This window comes from Gopherus evgoodei, chromosome 14, assembly GCF_007399415.2.
Source record: "Gopherus evgoodei ecotype Sinaloan lineage chromosome 14, rGopEvg1_v1.p, whole genome shotgun sequence".
Taxonomy (NCBI): Eukaryota; Metazoa; Chordata; order Testudines; family Testudinidae; genus Gopherus; species Gopherus evgoodei.
The window spans coordinates 4,964,241-4,985,581 of NC_044335.1; the positions used below are offsets into that span (position 1 = coordinate 4,964,241).

A 21,341-nucleotide genomic window follows, 5' to 3' on the forward strand; every position below is an offset into this window, starting at 1 on the left:
CAGCAAATCATTCAGCATGCTTAAACTCCACTGACGTGACTGGAACCAAAGCACATGCCTAAAGTTAAGCAGGTACGTAAGTATTTTGCATGCATCCGACAAAGTGAGTATTCACCGCGAACGCTCATGTTCCAATATGTCTGTTAGTCTATAAAGTACCACAGGACTCTTTGCTGCTTTTACAGATCCAGACTAACACGGCTACCCCTCTGATACTGGCTAGTGAGTGTTTGCTGAATTTGAGACATAATCAGCCAGATTTGCAGGCAAGTAAGGCATGCAGATACCTAATTTGCCCAGGCAATCTTGGTAACTATGTGTGCAAATTAGGCATTTATTTTGCATACTCAATTGGATTGCTTTACTTGCTCAAAAACCCAGCATGATAGCTTTACAATTTATAACTGAGTGTTATCATCGAGACTTATTGTTTAGGGAAAAGAAAATGATAGCCATTATATTTGATGCAATGGTGCATTTTCCAGCCTATTACAAAAAATAGCCGAAAGCAGAAAAAGTCAAAGTTAAACAGCCCCCAATATCTACCATTTCCAGTTCTATTTGCTTTAGGCTGAGCTTTAAATGTTCTGTTGCCAAAGTCCTTCTTCGCATGGCATTGATTTGATTTGATTTTTGTTGCTTTATGTTTATTTTACTTGTTGTCTGTTTTTAATCTTGCATGAGTTTGAGCCCTATTAATCTGCATTTCATTGGCTTGTGTGTTGGTTTTGGTGCAGGGCCTGGAATGCTATTGGCAGATAAGCGCTAGATAAATACAAGTCATTATTATTGCTCTGGGAAAGCTGAGAAATGGCAGAGGCATCATGCCAAAAAAATACAATAAAATACTATAGAAGGGTTTGAGGAGTTGGGAGTTGGGGGAAGGAGGGTGTGCGTGTGTGTGCACGTGCTCTCCATTCACACAGTATTTGCACAAATGGGATTCATGACCTTGGGAATACGTGTATATGCCTGGCTGCGCTGATATACTTGCCATGGAATAGGGCAGATTGTGTCTTTAAGAATGTGAGTTCATGATGCAGTTACAGTAGTTGCCACAGCCGGTGAGAGGTTATATTTCTAATTGTTCTTCAGGACCCTCTGGTGGTATCTGAAGCTTTGAAACAGGCATCGAGGTGGGCAGGGTTTGCCTGAAACACCCCACTTTGTTAACAGGCATTGATCCTACTGGGAAAGGGTTAAGAGGGTTCTGCTGACTCGTTGCCCCCTCAGGAGATAAGAGATGGGGAGTGGTTTTCTGGAAGGATCTAGGGTGTGGGCTGAGCAGTCCTGATGGAGGATCTCTAGTAGCATCAGGCACAGGGCAGAGCAGTGCTTCAATGTTGAGGTAACAGCCATGAGTAACTGCTTCAGTCCACATCTGAGAGGGAAGGTCACAAGCTCTGGACCAAATAGATGGAGAAAAAGACTTCTGGGTGCGGCTGCCACCTGGGAATCCAGCCACAGGTGCGGACCCAGAGAGGCCCTAACTGGAGACCTTCTTTGATAAGTAGAGAGGACAGACAGACACAGCCCCTATCAAATCCTTCAGAGGCTTCTGTTTGCCTCCTGGCAGGGCTGAGCTATAGACAGCTCACCTCCACTTTTCTGGGGCAGGAGAGAGGTGGCACAGACTGTGCCCGTTGGGCCTGGCAGAACACCCGGCAGTCTCCCTGCATGGCCTCGCACACAGAGTGAGGAGGATCGGGGGGGGACAGAACAGAACCCTGCAGCACTCCATGCGCCGACCTCATGCACTGCCCAGGCAATCGCCCAGCATCACCCACTGGGGTCCCCAGAGAGCCAAGAATGAAGCCACTGAGTGGCACCCTGCCAGCATCTGACCCACACCTCGTGGTCAGCAGTATCAAAGGGGGTTGGTAGTGCTATGGGGTCATCATGGGCCCCCGACCTTCTGCAGTTGCTAGGAGATGGTGCACCAGAGGGACCCTAGCAGCCTTTCGCCATATCCACACCTGAAAGGAGCCGGCAAGCGGCCATGGAAAGCAGGGGACTCTAGATGGCGCCAGAGCTGTTCCAACCATGGTCACCTTCTCCAGGAAAGGAAGGCGCCTGGCTGTTAATGGGGGCGCCTGCCCCCAGCACTGAGCCAGGATTTCCTCAGTGGGGACCTGCCAGCTGCTCCTTTGGGGAGGGCCGGTATCGAGACTCTTCCTTCAGAGCAGAGAGCCCGACGAGGGCTCAGGCAGAGGCTCGGCCCGTGCGTTACCTGCTGGGACAGAGCTTTATAACCTGGCCACGGCCTTCAAAGGGGCTAGGGGCAGCGTGTTCTAACTCTGGGCAGCAGGACGGGTCCCTGGGCAATGGCCTGAGCCGGGGGCTGCTGAGGAAGGGCATCAGCCCCTTTGCAGGCTGGCCATGGGGGGAGGAAGAGCCTGCAAGGGCTGCTACGACCGCACTCCCTCAGGGCCACTGCTTGCCAGCTTGGAAGCTAACCCAGCATAAACTACTGGGATTTATTTCCGCAGGGGAGGCTCCAGCCCCGAGGACACCAGTGCTAGAAGATCAAGTCCAGAAAGAGCAGGGAAATTGCTAGTGTCAGGCTCTCGGCCTGTCAGGAAGTGCTGCATCCTGCCAGGCCACGTGCCTGCCCCTCAGCGATGACGGGGTCATGTTAGGTCCACCTTGCATCTCTCTGGTTTTTGGCTGGATCTGTGACCTGGGGTGACACAGCTACTATACACCAGCATGGACCCACAACAACCCAGCCAGCTGTCCCTCCGTGGTCCCACATCCCCACAGCTGATCCAGCTGCGATCCATCTTGGCAGCAGAGGGGATTCAAAATGTTTGGTTGGAGGCAGACTGGCTTCTCCTGCCCCCAGGGAAGAGTTGCATTGTTCCAGATACTAACTCCCGAGCGCTCTCCTGGATCCTCAATGCTGGGACCTGTCTGTCAGGTGTAGCGGAGCTGACCCCAGGTGTTAAGGGCGTGATGAGCGTCTACTCGCTCCGGCATGGCTTCCAGTGTCGCTCTCCTTGCCCGCCACCTGCGCACTCAGACAGCCTAGCATGCACCAGCCAGGTGCGGGATGGGAAGAAACTACAGGCAATAGAAGATGAACTCCCTCACATCGCCCCTGCTCACCGATTGGGGAAGTAAAGCCCCTGGCCCTTGGCCATAGGGTGAGCAGATGTCCCAATGTTAGGGGCTTTGTCTTGTATAGGACCCTATTACTCCCCCAGTCCCAGTTTTCCACACTTGCTATCTAGTCACCCTGCTTTGCCACAGGGCAATAAGAGGCACAGGAGAGCCGGGTGCGTAGGCTGATGGCTGGAGTGGAAGCATACTGCTGCCATCTAGGGGATAGAACAGACACGCTGGTATCGGAATGACCCCTGGCTTTCAATGTGCCATGAAGCTGAGGGCATGCTGGGCTCCCTGTTGCTCCTTACCAGTTTCCAACTGGCTGGTGCTGACCATGGGCTCTTTGCCCCAGGGTCACAAACTGAAACAGCGCAGGCACAGACGCCGCACGGGGAAAGCGTCATTTTGAAACAAGCAGCCACCTGCCCAGGTTGTGTTTGGAGGGTAACTGGCTGTGACTGAGAATAGCTGGTAGCACGGCCTGAAGCCAAACCCAGCAACGATGCAGTCACTCTTTCCGTTGGAGGAGCTCTCAGATCAAGGCACAGCATCTCTCGCTAATGATACAATGCTCTCCGTCCGCGAGAGATCGGCCAGGCACAGCAGTAACGTCACTGTCCAAAAACCCAGGGCTGCGGTCGGGGGAGACCCAGAGCGTTAAAACACAACAGAGTTACCATTGGGAGGAGGGTAGCAAGAGTCTGAACCAGAGTTACAGGAGATCACTGGAAATGGTGTGGGCTGACAGGAGCACTACAGCTACCTAGTTGCAACTGCTGTCTCTGTCTGCAGAACCAGAGACTCCCCAGGTGGGTGTGGGAAGGTCCCATGAGGCTACCTTGGCCATTTCCTCTGCTGGAATGTTTGCGTGTTTTCTCAGTATTAGATCCCAGATCCCAACCCTGCTCCTTTTGGGGAATGGAGTGTTGCTCTGATAGGCCAATTACCTTGGTAATGAGCCCAAACCCCTAGATCTAGAACCCTCCAAACCTTGGGCTGCTGGAAATACTGAGCCACGTCTGATGTTCACAGCTCCAGCTGTGCTAATACTTAGTCCTGCCATGAGTGCAGGGTACTGGACTAGATGACCTCTCGAGGTCCCTTCCAGTTCTATGATTCTATCCACTCATGCTATCCTCCCGTTGCATGTTTTTTTCAATTTGCCTTCCCATCACGTTCTTCCAGCAATGCCAGCCTGGATTTCCCTCTTTCATTCCCTTCTCCATGTTGTTCCCAAGGCAGAGAATGACCTCCCAGGTCACCCTCTTCTCATTCAGGTCCCTGTTAACAACTCAGTTCTTCTGCCATGCGCACCAGTTGCATGTTCATAGCAGTAACAGTCATGACAAGAAAGACATTTACGCTCTGGATTTCCCGGCGCAGCCTCTTCTGGGCAGACGCGTTTTTTATTTTTATCTCGTACAGCACTGAGTGTAGCGTTAGAGATCAAACAAACAAAGATAATGGTCACACTTCTCAAGCGATGTGACTTGAAATACGGTGCTCATGCACAAGTGTCTGAGTTTACGGTGTCTAAGACAAATCCGGGCTCCCAATGTCTGTCTGTAATACCCAGAGGGGGGGTCTGAGGCTAGATGACAGTAGGCTGGGGGGGGTGCATGCACACATGTGGGTGAAAGAGAGTTCAGAATGAATGAGAGAGACGCTGTGGAAGGGATCAGAAATCACTCGGCCCCCTGATGGAGCAGGCCTGTTCCTTTATTCTACATGTTTATTTATTTCCATTACATGCATCTGAGGAAGTGGGTATTCACCCACGAAAGCTCATGCTCCAAAACGTCTGTTAGTCTATAAGGTGCCACAGGATTCTTTGCTGATGTTTATTTAATTCACTTTGCAGTTGGGGAACGGGATTGTTTTCCCAAGGAACTTTGCTGCTAAATACCGTGGGGAAAACATAGATTTGCATGGAGTCCTTTTCTCTGTGTATGTATGTGTGCGTGTGTCTCTCTCTGCTGGCATGTTGCTTCCTTCTATCTGCTTCGCTGCTGGAGAGGGAGATTTGATCAATCCAGCTATTTTAGGTATTGATATAAAGTTGCCCATCACTGTGGCAACTAGGCACAGAGATAAGGCTACCTGTGAGTTACAGAGGTTTCACAGCGGGGCAGGTTTTCCCAAAGATTAGGAGCCCAGGAAGCTGCTTGCTTTGCTTTTGTTAATTGCTGGCCATTTGTGTGCATGCAAACACACATAGATACACAGACACAGCACCTGACATCGACCTTGGCGGCCTCTCTTTCAGAATGCAGGCCATCGTCCAGCACATCTACTCGCGTGCCCAAGAACTGCAGTTCTCATAGAATCGTAGGACTGGAAGGGACCTCGAGAGGTCATAACCATTCTGTACTCAAGAAGAATTTGCATTCTGAACTCTCCCTGGGCTGCCACTCTCCACCCTGCACTCCTTTAGCTGAAATGTTTTCACACTCTTCCTCTCCACACTTATTCCCCAGCTCAGAGATGTTCTTCTAACTCCACAGAGCTCTAACTTGTTTTGTCTGCTCTTTATCCACACACTGAAGCTTCAATTTTATGCTGCTCTCTTTCAGACACTTGCTTGGCCATGGTCTGTATTGGAGCAGCTTAGAAACCCACTCTCTCTGAGCCTGTGCTTTGAGGAAAAAACAGCCTCCCAGAAAGCCTCTGACTAAGGGCACGTTCTGGCTGCTGACTGCTGCATCCTGATGCACCAAGGAACAACATGTGGGCTGCTCAGGTGGTGTCTGCCCAGCAGCTTGTTAATAAACACAATTCCTGCAGCTGTGAGAAGTCCTGCTGAGATCTTCAGGCTGTACAGAGTGAAGCTGAATACCAATAAATAAATACAACCCAGTCAGCCTTGTCGCCTTGCGGAGTGTGAGAGAGAAGGCAGGAGACAACATCAGCTACATTTCTGAAAAGGTCAGAAGTGAGCAGAGAAGGAAATTCAGATTGAAAAAAACATTCCGTACAAATGGAGGCTGGCAGTTTTCTTCCAATCAACCCACTGCAGGTGATCAAACACAAATGGAAATTAACTGAGCCCCTGGGATGGGATCAGGAGCCAACCAACGTTTGAGATAGAGGGGAGCCTGGAGGTGGTGTTTTGGTTTGGACCAGTGTCTAAATTTCTCCAAGTTGGAAGAGCAGTGCTTGATCTGAGCCTTTGAGTTGCCTCCAGAGCAGCATCAGATCTTTGACTCCATGCTGAAGGATGATAAACGCCTCTTGGTGACAGCAGAGTAACAAGGAAATCACTGGAGTCACCCTGGCAGAACTGAGAGCAGACTTTGGCCTCTGAGATCAAAGCACCATCTGTCAAAGCAATTAACCAAACCAAAGCTGTTCATGTAAGAACCAGTTTTTATTCCTGATCTCTGTGTCATGTATAAAAAGAAGCATCCCAACTATTGGTCACCTCTTAATCTAACTCTCTGCTGAAACCAAAACCAAATGAACAAACCTTACGCTCAACATTCAAAGCCTGGGAAAAGGATCAGGTTCCACAAAGCAAAAGAGAAAACTCGCAGACACCTTGCCTCTCATCAAGTTCTCGTAAATACATTCAACCAAAACCATGATTGCCCTTACATCACGTGCGGCATTGCTTAGGAGACAGCAAGAGTTAGGGCCATGGGGCAGGACGAAGGTCATGTGATCCTACACCTGGATCTCTCGGTGTGAACCTCTCTTGTCCCTGTGATGTTGGACACAAGCTGCAGCAGGATGCCTCCTCCATTCACTTACAGAGCGGAAATGGCATTCAAATAGTAAAGCCCAAGAGGAATTCCCATAACTTTTATTCTTTTGGGGTATACCACATCTCCCTTGGAAGTCAATGGCAGAACTCCCCAGTGACTTCCATGGGCACAGGGCTGGGCAGTTAGTTCCCTTGTCTAGTTTGAAATACCATAGCAGGCCGGGAGATACCATGGTTAGCACAGCTTACTGCAGAAGCACTGGGGTTTCAGCCCTGTGCTGCCAGTGCTGTTGGCTCCTAGTATTTCTGCCTCTTCCTGCTGATAGACCAGATGCTGATGAGGAAGAGGAAAACACGGCTATACTTGAGTCAAATCCTTTTGCTGGCCAATCACACCAAAGGACATAGCTTTCCTTCAAAAGTCCTGCAGGACTCAGCGACTCCTGCAAAATCAGCATCCTCATTAAAACACCACATTGGAAGAACCAAACAGGCACACACCAGCAAAGCACTGAGCAAAGCTGTTTGTCAGCGTCACAGAATCCGGGTGCCTTGAGAACGGAGGCCTGGGAGAGCCCTGCTGTGCAGATCTAATCCCCTTTATTGGTGTTGTGAGTGACAAGGCGGATTAATGAAGGTGGCTAGCCTCTCAGGGGGTTCTGTTGGCCTCTCCTAAGCTGCCCTATTGCTGATATGGAATCCTAGGGAGGTTTAGTGGAGAGATGACTTAAGGAAATCACTGTGGACACTGGAAATGGATCATTATTGTGGAAGATGAAGCTGCTGTGCAAGGATTGCCAGAAAGCTAATCAGAAGCATTTCTTCATGGCTGGCTGGCCAGGCTCATGTCCTAGGGGCACTGCACCACACTGGGAGACAGGTAAGCCCAGCATGCCATCCAGCCACTGAGTGCCTGGGCTGGGAGCTCTGGCAGAACCCTGTTCTGAGAGGGATGCGCTAAGTGGCCTCTGCAGAAGACTGAGGGGCTGGGAAGCACGAGGGAACTGAATGTCTACACTGCACACGACACCTGGGCTGTGACCCAGGGCTGAGCCCAGGCCCCCTGAGTCCGACTTGGGGGGAGACCCAGAGCCTACCACCCTGCTCAGAGCTTGAGTCCCATCATGATTTGAGTCATTTTGCAGTGTGGATGCAGCACAAGCCCCAGATCTGAGTCCGAGGTCTGCGTAGCACCATACGGACGCATTGGCGTGGCTGTGACCCGCAGGCCCAGCAAGTGTAAGCCCAGGTTTGCCATGCAGTGAGGACGCTCAAGCATGAGCTTGGAAACACTGAGTCCACAAGCACCGGTTCCAGAGATGCAGGCACACCCTGGAAGGGACCCTGTCTTTTTGGGACTGGGTGTGCTTATGTGCAGGGCCTTGAGGACAATGGGGGTAAGAGCATGAAAGGGCGGGAGCTGGAGAGAGCCAGATCCACCAGGAAAAAAGTTCCCTTCAGTCTGGAATACTCTAGTCTCTGTGCCGCATACATCCCTGGTTCAGTGATTAGCGGTAAGGGGATAAGACTTGGGCAGGGTCTTGCATCCTCCCACCTTAAAGCAGAATGCTAGAGTCGGGCTTGAGCTGCACAGCTTTCTGTGCCCTGCTCTGTGCACCCCACCCCAAGGGGTTCCCTGGGCCGCCTGACACAGGGGCTCAGCTCCAATGATGATGGACCACCCGGAAACTGGGGGAAAACCCGTAGGGGGCCCCAGAGGTGGTGGGATGGCACCAGGTCCCCATGCAGAGGGAGTGGTCTGCAGGGCTTGGGAGCTGAGCTCTCGGATTCTTCCATGAAGTTGGAGGGGAGAGGAGAGGTTTCAGATGAATGGAGACTGAACAACTAATACCAGCCTTGCCAAACCCAGACATTAACACTCATGAATCTGGCCCCCTCTAAAATCATGAGATCAACTTAAAAGTCATGAGATTTTGTTTAAATCATAAATGTGAGGTCTCTCTCTTTGCCTTCTGCTTTTTTAACCTTTAGGGGACACTCCAGTCATCTTTTCAACATTTTCAAGGCAACCCTGAAGGCTAGAAACTCAGGGGAATGCTCACACCGTCACTTGCTTCTAGGAGCAGGGACTTAAATAAATGCCAGACTGGGTCGGACCAAAAGTCCATCTAGCCCAGTGTCCTGTCTTCCGACAGTGGCCAGTGCCAGGTGCCCCAGAGGGAGTGATCAGAACAGGGAATCACCAAGTGATCCATCCCCTGTTGCCCATTCCCAGCTTCTGGTGAACAGAGGCTAGGGACACCATCCCTGCCCAACCTGGCTAACACAAACGATCATGATTCTTGTGATAAAACTGCAATGGTTGGCAGCCCTGCAAGACCCCTGGGTCGGCTGGGTTCTCAGCTAGCCACGCACAAGCCTAGTGCAGTTAATGGAGCTGCACACGGAGGGCAGGATTGGGCCCTACATTTGGAGCAATTGTTGATACAGTAAGTTGAAGTTTCTGGTTTTTGCTTTGTGCCAAACATGATCCTATCCCACCACCAATGCTCTGCATGGGGCACACCTCTCCCAAAACCCCAAAGTGGCACCACACACCCCTCCAGGGCCCAGCTGGACAGAAGGGAGCAGAGAAGTTAATGGGACTGGCTTACATCCACACAGTGAGCTGGTGGCAGCCTCAGGAATAGAACCCAGGAGTCCTGGCTCCCATCCCCCGACTCCGGCAGTCAGGGGTTCCAGAGGGCCATGCAAGGGAGGGGTCATAGTGCTCCAGAGGAGATCACGTCATCTCTTCCAAACAGGCAGGGAGAGAGAGAGACCTGCCTGCAGAGGAGGCCAGCCATGCATGCATCTGGGGAGCCCCTCTGGCCCAACGGCTCATGCCCATTTTACCTGCACTGTGCTGAGGAGTCTTGTTAGGTCTCAGCTGACATTGTGAATGTGGGCTCTCAACCAGCTGACTCAAGTGAGCCCTTACTATGGTCACTGAGCACCATCCAGCATCCCGAGTCCTTGCTGGAACCTGGCTCCCCGTTCTGGGCTTTGAATGCCTGGGTGCTGTCACTCAGCAGCGGTACCTGGCTTCCATGCTCAGGTTTTCCATTCTGAGCTGCAGGGGTGCGGAGACCAAAATGCCCTGTACTGAATCTCTAAGCCATTGCAGTCATCAGCTGCTCCGGTGGCGCTGCCAGCCCCCGAGGATGGCCTGAGACAGCGGCAGGTGGCTGTGGGGGGGAGGGGGGAGAAGAGCCTCCCCCAAAGATTCTGTTGAAGCTGCTAATATTTATGTGACTAAGCAAACCAGGCAATTGAAACCAATCAGCCTGGGATCAGCAGGAAGCTCCAGCCGTCCTGCTCTGTGCATTATTAATAAGAGCCTGGGGCCTGCACTACTTTTCTACTAGAGACACACATCCCGGCCCCACACAGCTTCCCTTCTGGATCCTAATCAACCCCTGCAGCTCCCTCCCCCTCCCACATGAGTTCCGTCAAAATCCCAATTCCCGCCTAGCTGGGGTTAGCCAAGAGTAGAATGGAATTAACAAATTAACATGAAAATACTATCAGAGGGGTAGCCATGTTAGTCTGGATCTGTAAAAGCAGGAAAGAATCCTGTGGCACCTTATAGACTAACAGACATATTGGAGCATGAGCTTTCGTGGGTGAATACCCACTTCCTCAGATGCATGATGATGAAGTGGGTATTCACCCACGAAAGCTCATGCTCCGATACATCTGTTAGTCTATAAGGTGCCACAGGACTCTTATGAAAATACTAGTGTTTGATTAAAATTTTATGGGCAATATCCCCAAAGAGCTTGCAGCTTCCGAGCCCCTTGCCTCCAAGAGACCCTTCATCCTCCACCCGGCCTTGCGAAGGGCAGCAGCGCTGTGACTGGTGCAGAAGCACAGACAGATCTCACTGTTCACGTGCTGAAGGCCTCAGGGAAGATGCAGGGCTTGGAGATCTTCCATGTCTTTTTGGAGGGAGCTCACCTGTTCAGTAGGGTAGGGACAGGACTCAATTTTCCTCTCCTGGAGCTTATCTTAAGGTTTTATATTGCTGCCCATCACCATAGTATCTGAGCACTTTCCATTGGGCTGCAATGGAGCTACCCCTGATTTATACCAGTGTGAGATGAATCAGGCCCTTTAACAGCCCGGCAGAGCGTCACAGAAATTAGAGGTTGGAAAGGTGCTGTCGGATCGTCTAATCCATCTGCTGGCCAACGCAGGCTAGCTCCTTGCTCCATATTGCAAGAGGGTTTGGTGAATGGTCATGGAATGACTATGAGCCTACAAAGGAGTCCACTTTTCATGGCTTCGTTGCATCGTGAGGAATGAATTTGTCCCCAGATGCAGGGGGAAAAGGGAGCTCTTTGGCAAATAGATGTAAAGCTGAACATTGGCTGGGATTTGGGGGACATTAATGTGCCTCACTCCAAACGGACCCATCACTAGTTAGTCCCCTTTCTGACTGATGGCGAGTGGGTATGGAGTAATGGGACTTCAAAGGCTGTCTGACTCTTGGTTTCTGTGAGCTGTGGTTATTACTTTAGCAAATAAGACAGCTCTCTTGGCCAGCGTTGAGGGGCCATATAGCTTCACGGAGTGTCATCATCATTAATTGGGGACAACATCATATGGTATTTTAACACCACACTGCTAGACCTCCATGTTCACAGGCCCTGATACTGCACCTCTAAAAATTTTTATGATCTGAAGAGAAACCAGAGTGAGTCAATGGGAGCTTTATCATTGACTTCTGTGAGTGCAAAGCACTAGCTCTGTAAGTGATCACAGTTGTTATGAGGGCTGGGTAAATAATTCATAACAAATAATTCATTCCACATCTTTTTCTCATTGCAAATTGTCCACGAACAGACTGCAATTTTCCCAAGCTTATTTGTTAATCAGAATTAGTCACTGAATTTCCCCTAATAATTCTTTGTCTCTAGCTCCGCTCTGAGCAGTTAACAGAGGGTAATAGTGATTTGAGTGGTTTTGATTGGGCACAGGTCACATGGTATGTTTCTGGTCCCTGACTGGATCAACGTAAGGTCAAGTTTCTGGTGCAAATATGAGTCTGAAACTCACTATCTCTGAATAATCAACCAGATTTGCTGAAATTCCCAAACATTCCTGCCAGTAAACTCATTTGCTGGACTATCCATGGGGAGCAAACACAAAAGGAGCACACATGGCCAAAGCAAATTAATTTAAACATTTTAACAAGTGGAAGTTAAAATTGCAGTATTTGCCCAGCTGTTGCAATGCTATTGTCTGCAATGATACTTCTGCTCTTGGGAGAACGCAGGAGAAGCAGATTGGTGGTGGGTATTTGCACATGTTCTCAGCTGCTAGCTGCACCTCTGTGATACCCCTGATATTGCCAGTTGCAGCGCTGGGATGGCTTGCAGGCTGCACCTCTATGTTGATGGCACCATATTGGGCTAAAATGTCAAAACCCAGTTTAATTTTTCCAATTCCTTAAACACGAGAATCTCCAGCTCCCTTCCAGTGACACTTAAATGGTCTCTGTTATGTTCACAACATACATACAGAGAAGTTGGATAAAAAACATAAAATACTGTTGAACCAAAAACAGAGAGAGGCAGAGCAGGCTGCTCCCTTTTGCAAGGCACAACTCAACCCATCTTGTTCTAGCCTGGCTCTTCGCAGACTGACCCTGAAAAGTGAAGATCCAGATCACACACTTCCCTACAGAGCCCCCTGGCCTGCAAGCAGGACCAGGAAGCCCCCCTGAGAATTTAGAGTGATTGTTTATAATTTTAACACAGTTTTCAATACATTATATTCTCCTTCTTAGTGACACTAAGCAAATCATGTCCCTGACAGCTCCCTGCCAACTAGCAGCCTGTACTGTCAGATGTGTTAATCAGTGGGTGCAGCACTGCGTGCTCCTATTCTGCTTACCACGACACATTAACTTTGGAAATGCAGCTTCCACTCAAGCTGGCAGCCTTTCCTTTCCCATGCGTTGTTAGCTGTACTGAACTATTAGCAAACATACAACCCCGCACTCCCACAGGGGCAAAGATTACAGGCTTCTTGATTCTCCTTTCTGCAGCATTTCTGTGGAATTGTTTTGGATTTTAAACGGTCAAAAATTAAAAAGCCAAGTCTTTCTTTTGAGATGCCCACAGCCACCCCTGCCCATCACAGGAGGCACTCTGAGAGTTGTGACTCCCCTACTCCCTCCTGCTTGCATCTCCTCCTGAGTGACACTTCTGAAGTGTGCTGCTTTTCTGGATGTCATCTATAAAGGTGCCCTCTGCATGACTACAGAGTAGACAGGCTGGTCCAGTCTATTTTTAAGCTGCAGACGTTTTGAATATTTTGGGCTGGGCTGTTTAAAAGAAAAAATAGTCTCTTAGCAAACTCTGATTGCATTGAGTCAACAGGTTCTAGTCCGTTTGCTTTTGACAGAGACAGGGTCAGAGTTGAGTGAATGAGACATAAGTGTTATCTGTAAATCCCACAAGTTTCCTTTGACGGTACTCGCAGCTTATTTTAGCTCTTGGTAGGATGATGTGTGCGAGCCTATTTGATTCCCAAGGATGTTCCCAGAAAGAGTAATTGTTGTGGAGGACCATGAAGGAGGACTTGCCGTAGTACTTGGATCGGGAGAGTTTGCGACGCTACAAAGCTACGCACAAGCAGGGACCCTAGAAATCCGTCTGCCATGGAAAAACGCGGAATTTGCATTTTTACAGAGAATCTTTAGTTTTTACATTTTGTGAACAAATAAAACCATACACAGTGGAACCCTGATTATCTCATCTAATTAGGACAGGAGCCAGGATCGGATAATTGAAAATTCAGGTAAACAGGAGAATGGGCAGGGCTCGGGCTGCCAGCTTAACAACTGTAAATATATCAATAAAATATTGTGTTTAACTGATAGCTCCATACATTGTGGCTAGGGAAACTAAAGTTCAGCGTTTCATTTTAATCGCAGAAAAACATGGATTTTTATAGGTTCTCAGAGAATTTTGCTTTGTTTTTTAATCACCAAAATCTAGGATCCCTGCTCATGAGTTATCCAATCAGGATGCAGCGAGAATACCATGTGACTTAAGTGACCAATCACACAGCTACTGATATGTGACTACTCAAAGTAATTGTTTGTGACTGATTCATACATTTGAAGACTAGAAGAGGCCATTATACTACAGTCATCTAGTCTGCCCTCTTGCAGAACACACACACACTGCAATATTTCACCCATCTCCTTTAATAACTTGTGGTTAAACTAGAGCATCTTGTTTAAGAAGGCATCCAGTTCTGATTGAAATACTCCAAGAGACAGAGAACTTACCACAGCCCTTGGTCAGCTGTTTCAGAAGTCAATTACCCTTGCTATTAGCACTTCTCATCTTGTTTCCAGTTTGAATTTTTCTACCTTCCGCTTCCCACTATTGGCTCTTGCCAGGGCCGGCTCCAGGCACCAGCCCAGCAAGCAGCTTCTTGGGGGGGCACGTCCGGGTCTTTGGCAGCAAGTCCCTCCCTTCGGAGCGAAGGATCAGCCGCTGAATTGCTGCCGAAGACTGATGCAGCGGCAGTAGAGCTGCAGGTTGTGACTGCGGCTTTTTCTTTTTTTTTTTTTAATTTTTGCTGCTTGGAGCCGGCCCTGGCTCTTGCTCTGCGTAACCTGAAATGTTTACAAAACCACCTGCTGGATATCAAATAATGGGCAAATCCGTACAAAAAAGGCAAAGCCTGTTCTTTTGTTAACAGAAGAAACAGCTAGATTCATAGATAAATTGTTCGCTGCAAATAGTTTGCCCAGCTCTAAATAACACAACGGGCAGATAAGAGGGGACTTGTTTGCAGGGGCAGCTCCAGGCACCAGCGCACCAAGTGTGTGCCTGGGGCGGCAAGCCGCAGCCTGCCGGGCACCATGAGGGCTGCAGTCAGGCTGCCTTTGGCGACATGCCTGCGGGAGGTCTGCTGGTCCCACAGCTTTGGTGGCAATTCGGCAGCAGGTAGTCCGAAGGCATGTTACTGGTGGACCTCCTGCAGACATGCTGCCAAAAGCCACCTGACTGCCGTGCTGGGGGCAGCAAAATACATAGAACTGCCCCTGCTTGTTTGGTTTTTGTTTTTGGCCTGAGAAAATTGAGGGCATATGTAAGCGTGCGTGACTCACCCCTGCAGTGCCTCCTGCTGGTCGTCTCAGGGAATTTGCTCTTCCAGCATCCTGGAGCATCCCCTGCAGGCTGGTGATCCGCCTTACCCCTGGCCCCTGTGTTCCTCCCAGACCTGGTGCCCCTTTATCTGGGGCACTGCCTCCTGGCAGTAATCTCTCAGTCTTAGGATCTCCCCTCCCCAGAGAACCCCCACCCACTATCCCCACCTCAGGATATGGATACTGCCAGTCATTGTCTAGCCCCCGCGCCCTGGGGCAGACTGAAGTATCAGCCTACTCATCACTGGCAAGGTTGGGTTTGAACCTGCTGCCTTGGCCTACCCCTGGGCTGCCCTCTGCAACCCCCAGTATCTGTTGGCCTTATGCTAGGCCGCAGCCTGGGGCTTTCCAGGCTGGAGCTCCCCAGCCTTTCCCCAGCCCTGCTTCTCTCAGGTACCCGGTCTCTCACTCCCTGCAGCCAAGCCTGTCTCCCTCCACAGCCAGAGAGAGACTGTTTGCTTGAGCTCCTGGCTCAAGCCTTTATAGGACCAGCTGGGCCCTAATTGGGGCATGGCCCGAGCTAAGCCTGCTTCCCACTCAGTCTGGGCTGTTCGCCCAGCCCTCCTGCCTTCTCCCAGGGCTGGTTTCAACCCTGTCAGGGCTGGAGCAGGTAACCATCCCGCTACAGTGTACAACAAATGTGGGTGGAGAGGCCCTGGTCCCAGATACGTAGGGCTGATGAAACTTCTGACTGCTTTCTGGGTGCATAGGTTTGCCCTAGCCACTGAAAGTTACAAAAGAATGGAAAGTCTGAGACATACCAGAGAGACACCTCAGACCAAAATTCCAGGGTTTGTTTCACAGTGTCTTACCTGCCTGCCAGTTTGTGAAATGTGAAATATCAGCCAACTGTTCCAGAAGCGTTATCAGGGTGGGGTGTGAAAGGAGGGGGCTAGATGTAATGGTGTAAAGGAGTGCGGCTGGTAGTAATCATGTCACGGAGGCCAGAAAGGCACCTGCATTTCATGAGCCAGAGCAAGCAGCAGCAATGCCAGGATACTGCTGGATAGTAGTTCAGGCTTCAGACCTGGATTGTGTGTGGTGGAGAATCAGAATTCAGAACAGGACACTGGGTGAAAGCTCAAAATGCAAATGAACCAAGTGAAAAAATATAAACAAACATGAAGGTTTTATAAGGAGTTCTCTAAATGAAGGGTACGACAGGACACAAAAGCAACAGAATATTGCACCAAAGAACCCTTGATTCTCAGGCCTTAAGCCAGCCTCCTGCCCAGTCCCGCCACCACATCCTACTGAACCAAACTACCCTGCAGGCTCCACAGCATTACAAATGCAGCCAGCATGAGCTTCATGAGCTGTTAGGAGCTTGCGATTTTCTAGGCTACCAGTTGGGCGAGGCCTTTGGCCATGGCATAGTTTCTCTCAGCCAGCATTTCTGAGCTCTACAAAGAGGATTGCCTGTTCTTCCTCGGCTCTGACTGCATCAGTAGTGAAGAAACCAGTCACAGATGTGGGTGGTGCCAAAGGTGGATGAAGCAAATCAACTAATCACGGTTCCCCTGTATGCCCATAAATGAGGACAAGGACAACCCAATAAACGTTTCCTGGTGCTGCTTCCTAGAGGTCACAGTGACCTCACTGAGTGTGTGGCTCCTGCATTTTCTCTTTTATGGGTATGCGTTCTGGCTTCAGTGACTCAGCTCTTCTTTTAATTCACAAACTGAAGCCAATCTCCAGGGGCTTGGCTCTGCCTTTAGTTTTTCTGGCTTGTCCAGTCATCTTATTTGCTGCTGCTAGCATTATCTCCTAGGACACTGGAAGACAGCCCAGTCTGAAGAGAGAACGGAAGCTTCCTCAGTATGCTCTGAGGTATTGACACCAGTAGAGTCTGGGGACATCTGCAGCCTGCACTGGCCCCAGAGGAGCTCCCGGTTAAAGCATGTCATTGGGACGCATGAGGTTTCATGGTGCATGGTTTTGATTAGTCCCAAGAATGACTGTGTTGCAACTCCATTCTTAAAATGAACTGTCTCCAGCTACCACATTCATCTTGAGGTCTTTCCCCCTGTGATTGACTGGATCCCAGAGGGGAGCATATCACATGTCTGGTGACCATATTCCTAGTTTGCCTCTAATTGTCAGCCATGTCTGCTGGAGAAAATGTCTGATCTCTGCACAGGAAAATATTAATAAAAGAGAGAGAGAGAAAGAGAGAGGGTGGGAGAGAAGATCCTTGAGTGGTTTGGAAACTGTCGCTTATATTCCAAGCATGCGATTCAGGTTTTCATATCTGTGGTCCACAGTCCATCCCAGAGGTGCTCGGTTCACAGTGCTGGAACAATCTGCCAAGCAGATGGCTTGGCTAGGAGACGTTTCCAAAAGAAGCTGGAATAAGGAGGAAAGAGAGAAGAGGAGGATGAGCGCCAAGCCCGCAGTGCAATAGCATAGGGCTTGTCTACACTTGAAACTACAGCGGAATGGCTACAGCAGCACCACTATAGTGCTTGAGTGTAGACACTACCTATGCCGAGAGAGGGGCTCTCCCATCGGAGTAGGAAATCCACCTCCCTGAGAGGCAGTAACTAGATCAACAGAAGAATTCTTCTACCCCGTCAACACCATGGGCTAGGTCAGCTTAACTATGATTTTTCACACCCCTGAGCGAGGTTGCTGGGCTGCCCTAACTTTTTAGTGCAGATCGGGCTCCAGGGAGCGTGCCCACTGCAAAGCACAGAGAACGTCTCTGCATCTTTAGAGCTGCCACAAATGCCCTGCTGCCCCCCACCGAGCCAGCCTTAGACCCACCTTTCCTATGACTTAGGTTGGGAATATGGCATTAGGCACCTGGCGCTAAAGCGACAGAGAATTCAGTCCTATATTGTTCCAAGTTTCCTCCTCTGTTCCCTTGCAGTCCTCATTTTGGACTGAGCCTTGAGAAATCCTGGGACAGCAGGCTAGGGCACCATGGAAGGTCTTAGGTCTAAGACACAGCTGTGAAAGGAACAATGGCATTGCCTGTGTCAGTGGCAGGAGCTCTCTGCTAACCTCCAAGAAAGCAGAACCTCCACACACTGTAGCTGAGTCCTGTTCTGTAGTGACAATGCCCAAGGCAGAAAGAACAGTTCTCATGCATGGGATCCTATTTAGTATTTAAAGGGGGTTGCTTTTGGGAGGAGGTCACCTATCCCCAGAGAACTGACATTGTCAAACCACTTGCATGCAGGCCAGCACATAGCCATCAGATGCAACAACTTTCAGCCAGAGCCAATGCGGGCTGGATTTGAACCAATGACCTACAGATGAAACATGCCACAGTCCATTATCTATCCGAAGCCATCTGACCCCTTTCCCCTTCCAAGCCCCAAGAACGCTGGCATTTACCCAATGACTGCAGAGCAAGGCGCATACTTCTGCAGTCACCAAAGGATTCACTGCTGCTGCTTCACAGCCCCTCCTCGCCCTCCCATGTACCTTGGCTGAGCAGCTGTAGGTTCCGGACCTCCTCCCGCACCTGGAGTTGCAGCACTTGCTGAAGGACCTCCTGCCGCTGAGACTCGTGAATAATGCCCATGCGCTGCAGCTTCTCTGCGTTCAGCCGCAACAGTGCCCGACCTGCCAAACACAAGTGAAGAGACAGCGCTCATTCACACCACTCTGACTCTCATCAGTGGATCTCACTGGTGTGTGCTCAGGACAGCCAGGGGCTGGGAACACCAGCCAGATTCCATAGGCAGGTGCAGTGTGTTCTGGGCTGGGTTAAACATTGCTGGAGCTGGTGGGTGTATCAGCTGCCAGGATCAATGTAAAAAAGCCACTAAGCTCCTTCCTCTAACCAGATAGCTGAAATAATAGGAGCCACCATTCAAAACAGGCATCTGGCAAGGCTTGAGTAAAAATTGAAGTGTGAGGCCCAAGGGTTTTCCCTGAGAACAGTCGTGGCAAATACAGGGGCTGGGGCATTGATCAGTGGAGCTATGTGTGTGTGGATGTCTCAGAGAAACAGGAAAAAGACCATAGAAGCAGGGTGAGAAGCAGCAGAAAGCCAAGGATGCTGTCAGAAAAAGCACTGGCGACATGGCCCTGAGGAAAGCTAAGAGAGAGCTTTTGGGCTAAGCGCTGGCTGGAAAAGGGGCTTGGAACATAGACACCATCTCCTGTTATTTGATTCCTGACATGTTTAGGGAAACAGGACTTTGTACTTTCTATGCAAATCCACAGGACTGCATCAGAGACTCCCCTGGCTCCATCACCAATTTCTCCTCCTAACTGGAACAGCACACAAGACCTTGAATTTTTGGCTAACCGCTTGGGTCAAAAGGTGCACGCTTCCAAAAGGCAACCATCAGAAAGAGTCCTAGCACTGTGAGGGCCAGGTACCGAAACAGGCTTCAAAAGTGCCCCATGAGTAATGGCCATGGAATCAAGCTGCAAACATCAAACACCCACATGCATAACCCGGCATTTGCATCTGCTAATGGGGAGGGGCATGTTGAAAATTCATCCCCAGAATGCAGAACAAATAAGAACCTGAATTCTGTTCATCAGAAAGGCAAGAAAGGAGGGGCAGGGAGGGAAATGGTGACAAATGCAGCCCCCTCCAGCAGTAATCACCTAACACAGAAATGCAACAGCCTCAGCAGCAGCCACACAATACAAAAGAATTACACCAGAGATGCACACAGGTAGTGTTTGCCGCTGTCGTATCGCGTTCTTAGGCTGAATCATAATGCAGCTCCGGTAAGACTGTTAGTAAATTGAATTGTATATTGATGACTCTCCCCAGCTCCCTGTGTGGGGAGAGTCTCAGCCCTGCAATGACAAGCTTTTTGTCTGTCAAAATGACTTCTGTTGCCTGCAGTAAGTGCTCTGTTGCTCTGAGTCCCATGCAAGGAGCACAGGAGCCTGGGCTGTACATGGGGCCCATTCCAGGTGCTCATGGAAAGTAAAATCAGGAATGGGGGGAGGTGTTTTTCTGCAAATAAAGCCGTGTTGGCACGCTTGTTTCCAGCAGGGGGTGTACTGCTGAATGCACAACTGTCACTGTGCACCGCCACTCAGTGTAAACATTCCACGTGTGGGTTCCGTGAGCCTGCCCTAGAGGCTAACCTGCGGGGCTCTCCCACGACTCAGCTGCAAGGGTTTGGTGAGTGCTCACACAAGGCTAAGACCATCTTCTGTCTCAGCAAAAGATCTAGTCGCTCGCCCTACTTGTTAAAGGCCAGGCTAAATCAAACACAACCTAACAGTCACTGGGCACCCTTGGCCATCCTGTGGCATTCCTGAAAAGGGCAACGCTCCAGCAACGCCAATCATAAAGTGGCATGGTGGGAGCCCTAATCCTGAAGTTTGGGTCAAGTGCTTGCCCCTCAGATCACATACTCCCTAAAGGCAGGGGCTTTCTATTTGTCAGCTCCATCTCCTGCATCAGGACATATTATTTGGAATGCCCCGGCTCCGCTCTTCTCTGGTATGCTGGCAATGTGATGAGTTACATTAGAAGTACCCATCGGAACACATTAACGTTCCCATCAGCGCTTTTAGTCACAGCCATTCTCCTCCAGTCCAGGGGCTATCAGAAGAGGGGTTTTACAGCCAGCTTTTGTCCCTGTCTCCCAGAGTACATTCACTAATACTCCTTTAGTTCCGATGCAAGGACTCGGGTGAGCTGTTACATTAGTGCCGTGTCATTCCTCTAGGGCATGAGACAAAGGCACACAGCTTCCCATCTCTCTCACTCCCTTCCCCGCTGCCTTCTCCTGGCAAAGCATTTTATGATCCATCCCTGCCTCACAAAGCAGGCTGCAGACTAGCGATTCTGTACGAGGCAGAGAGGGAGGAATAAAAGGCCAGGACTGAGTCCATCACGTTTGCTTTGTGGGGATTGGATTCATTTTCTGGGTCTCCTCTCAGATAGACACACCCGTGGAGCAGACACTACTCTGACTCCCAACACCCACCTAGCTAATTGAAAACTTTAAAACATTAATTCTGCAGCTTCGCTTACTGTCTGTCTTGATGTTCTTCTACAAACATCCCTTTGTTCTTCAGATCAAACAGGATTTTAGGATACTCTGGTGGAAAGTGTAATTGATATGGCCATATCAGGTACCTAGATATTAAATACATATGTAAGCAATAACACCTGGCCAGATGTGCAGTGATACCAATACCTGCATAATGTGGGTAGATTGTGCAATATGAGGCTGAAGATCAAAGATCCTTTAACCGCTTGAGAACTGCAGGTATTTACCATAATGAAACTTCTTGAACTAGGTTATTGCTTTGCTTTGTTGTTATTTCTGGAGCAGGGAAAAAGCTGGTGTTGACTATCTTCTGTAACAAGCTAACGAGCCCTGGCCTTTGTGGTTATTCCCAGTGACAGCTCGACTAGAA

General features: G+C 49.8%; 1 protein-coding gene across 1 annotated transcript in view; it reads right to left on the minus strand.

The window, feature by feature from the left end:
- Positions 1–15,626: 15,626 nt before the first annotated feature.
- SAMD10 (sterile alpha motif domain containing 10) overlaps positions 15,627–21,341 on the minus strand; it is a 41,690-nt gene continuing 35,975 nt past the window's right edge. The window contains exons 4-5 of the mRNA XM_030533769.1: positions 18,420–18,560; positions 15,627–17,333 (exon numbers count right to left, since the gene is read on the minus strand). Of these exons, the coding sequence (XP_030389629.1) occupies positions 17,311–17,333; positions 18,420–18,560 (164 nt within the window). The 3' untranslated portion in view covers positions 15,627–17,310. The remainder of the gene's footprint in view (positions 17,334–18,419; positions 18,561–21,341) is intronic.